Below are 2630 nucleotides of genomic sequence, written 5' to 3'. Positions count from 1 at the left end.
AACCAGTTTTCCACACTTTGCCAATTCATCTGTAAAATCAGCATATTGGTCAACCTCTGCTCTTGAGTCCTGAGATCTGGTACCGCTACAGCTATAAAGCATTGAATGTTAAGTGTGCGCAATGGGATTGCACGATTGCGATGCATTGCCCAAGCATTCAGATGTGTGTTTGTGTGCTTGCATAGAGTAAGTTTGTGAGTGTGTACACTTCTTCCCTACGGTGGCCGAGAAGTGCTAAACAAATCACAATTCTGAAAACAAAATAACAAATTACAAAACGCAAATGCAAGTCTAAAAAACAAAATAACAATTCAGAAAACACAACAAAAAATTCAGAAAACATCTCTTCCAAGTGTCTTTTTTTGTTCATGAAAGAGGTTTGGATCAGCATGCGATGCAGGTGGATGAATCAGTGCTGGTATACTCAATTGCACAATTGTCATGTTCAGCGTTTTCTGCCACCTGCTGGTGAGAGTCAGTTATTGCTCATCGGTGCATGAAAGCCTGCTGAATTTTGGTCTGGCAGATGGTCCACTTAGCTGCGTATGAATGCTGCTGAATTTTTAAAAATGTGCAAGCTTTTACTGATGCAGATCTTCTCAAATTTGTAATGAAAATAGTTTATAAATCTGTTGTTAACAAGTCTCCGATTTGCAGTTTTCCACCAAAAACATTTGAATGTTATTCACAGCCAATCACAATTTTAGTATCATTTATTTTCTTGCTCTATAAAAATTAGTATTATTATTGTCATTATTATTATAATTAAATACTCTTTTCATATTCTCAGGACAGTAGTATAATTACTTTAGTAATATATTTATTTTTAGAATTTAATAAAGCTGACATTTTAAAGCTGACAAGTAAACATTTGATCAGTTTTTGCCCCCAGACTCTTGTAGGGGTTTGCATTTTGTCTCTTTTTTTCACCTTTTTTTCTCCTTTTGAATACAGCATGACTACAGATGAGTTGATGTATGATTGTACACTGAAACACTGTTTTGTGAAAATATAAATGACAGTGGGAATGACATGCATTTTGCCGGTTTTGTTCCCAGGATCTCATTCTGGACCAGACGATAGAGAAGGTGTCCTTCTGTGCACCGGATCGTAATTTTGAGCACGCCTTCTCCTACATCTGCAGAGACGGGACCACGCGCCGCTGGATCTGCCACTGCTTCATGGCCATCAAGGACTCTGTGAGATGCTCAGATCTGTCATACACTCTCATGGACACACTGTGGTCCTGCAGTTGAGAGGCTTATGGCCTTATTTTTTCTTATTTGCCTCTTTGTGTCCTCCTGAAAACCAGAAAAAAAAGCTTTGTGAATTTGGTATTTTTTCATGTCATTAGATTGTTTAGAGCATAAGGAAAAAATGGAAAAATAACATTTTTATTTTTATTAATAAAATAACATTTTATTCATATGTTATGCTATGTCCTCTATAGAGGACACCAGGACTAAGTCTATTCAAAGACATGAATTGACATGAAAAGCAAAGGGATTTTTTTTTTTAAATCACCAATCAATTTCATACAATGTATTTTTGGCTATTGCTACAAATATACCCCAGTGAATTAAGACTGCTTTTGTGGTCCAGGGTCACATATGGGTTTTATTTTTTAAAATATATATATATATATACAGTATCTCACAGAAGTGAGTACAGTTGGGCAGCTCCTCTGTCAGCGTGTCTAATCCTGTGGTCACCCTCGCTGGACCCAATGGCTCGTCATCCTCCCCTCCTCTGCCCATGGCCACACTCGCCCTTCAGGAAGCCAATCCTCATGCCATCCCGCGACGCCACGCCACTGTGGATGCTATCGCGCGCCAGGGCTCATTCAGGGGCTTCCCTGCACTCAGTCAGAAGACCTCTCCCTTCAAACGGCAGATGTCGCTGCGCATGAACGAGCTGCCCTCCACCATGCAGCGCAAGTCAGACTTCCCCATCAAAAACACTGGTGAGGCTCTTCAGTCTGGCATTACATCCTCTTTTGAAAAGCTCTCTGGTTTTCACTGTTCCAGAGTTGCAAATAGAATTGTTTGGTCTTTTTTTTCTTATTTTATGTCAGTATAGATCTATATTGTAAGGCTGGATATTGACACACATTTCACGTCTGTGCATCTCTCAGCAGCGTTCAGCAGCAGCGTCTACTAATAGCGAATCTTTAAGTTAAACTCCTTCATGAACCTCACTACTGAGAAATGTCATGTAGCTTTTCAGCTGCGAAACTATTTTACTGATAAATTTGCGGTGCAGCGCTGACAAGAAGTTTCTGTTTGCGTCTCCGCGCGAGTGCGTGTCTGCACTGTGTCTGCACTGTGTCTGCACTGTGTCTGCACTGTGTCTGCGTCTGTGAGAGAGACTGGGAGAAAGAAAGCGTGATTTCCGTAGCCTACATAAAAAAGGTGGAAGACATGGAAATAGTTTGTCATTTTTTACCCTATTGTTTGTTATATTTTTGGTTCTCTTACTGTTGTAGATAGCCCAAATTATAACAAAAAATATTATATATCTCTTCATTGTGTTTGGGCCCCCCCTGGACGAGCGAACACAGGCACGTGCCTAGAATGCCAATGCGTAAATCCGGCCCTGTTAGACGGCAATCGGAAGTTATTACAAACACT

At 40.2% G+C, this 2630-nt stretch overlaps 1 protein-coding gene across 1 annotated transcript in view; it reads left to right on the top strand.

The window, feature by feature from the left end:
• The first annotated feature begins 1676 nt into the window (after nt 1-1676).
• The window catches only part of LOC107558487 (protein numb homolog), a 6837-nt gene continuing 5883 nt past the window's right edge, over nt 1677-2630 (top strand). The window contains exon 1 of the mRNA XM_016242147.1: nt 1677-1963. Within this exon, the coding sequence (XP_016097633.1) occupies nt 1756-1963 (208 nt within the window). The 5' untranslated portion in view covers nt 1677-1755. The remainder of the gene's footprint in view (nt 1964-2630) is intronic.

The sequence above is a fragment of the Sinocyclocheilus grahami genome, unplaced genomic scaffold (assembly GCF_001515645.1).
Source record: "Sinocyclocheilus grahami isolate Dianchi unplaced genomic scaffold, SAMN03320097.WGS_v1.1 scaffold646.1, whole genome shotgun sequence".
NCBI classification, from domain to species: domain Eukaryota; kingdom Metazoa; phylum Chordata; class Actinopteri; order Cypriniformes; family Cyprinidae; genus Sinocyclocheilus; species Sinocyclocheilus grahami.
The sequence above is the reverse complement of the archived record's forward strand: the minus strand, read 5'-3'. Positions and strand labels throughout refer to the sequence as shown.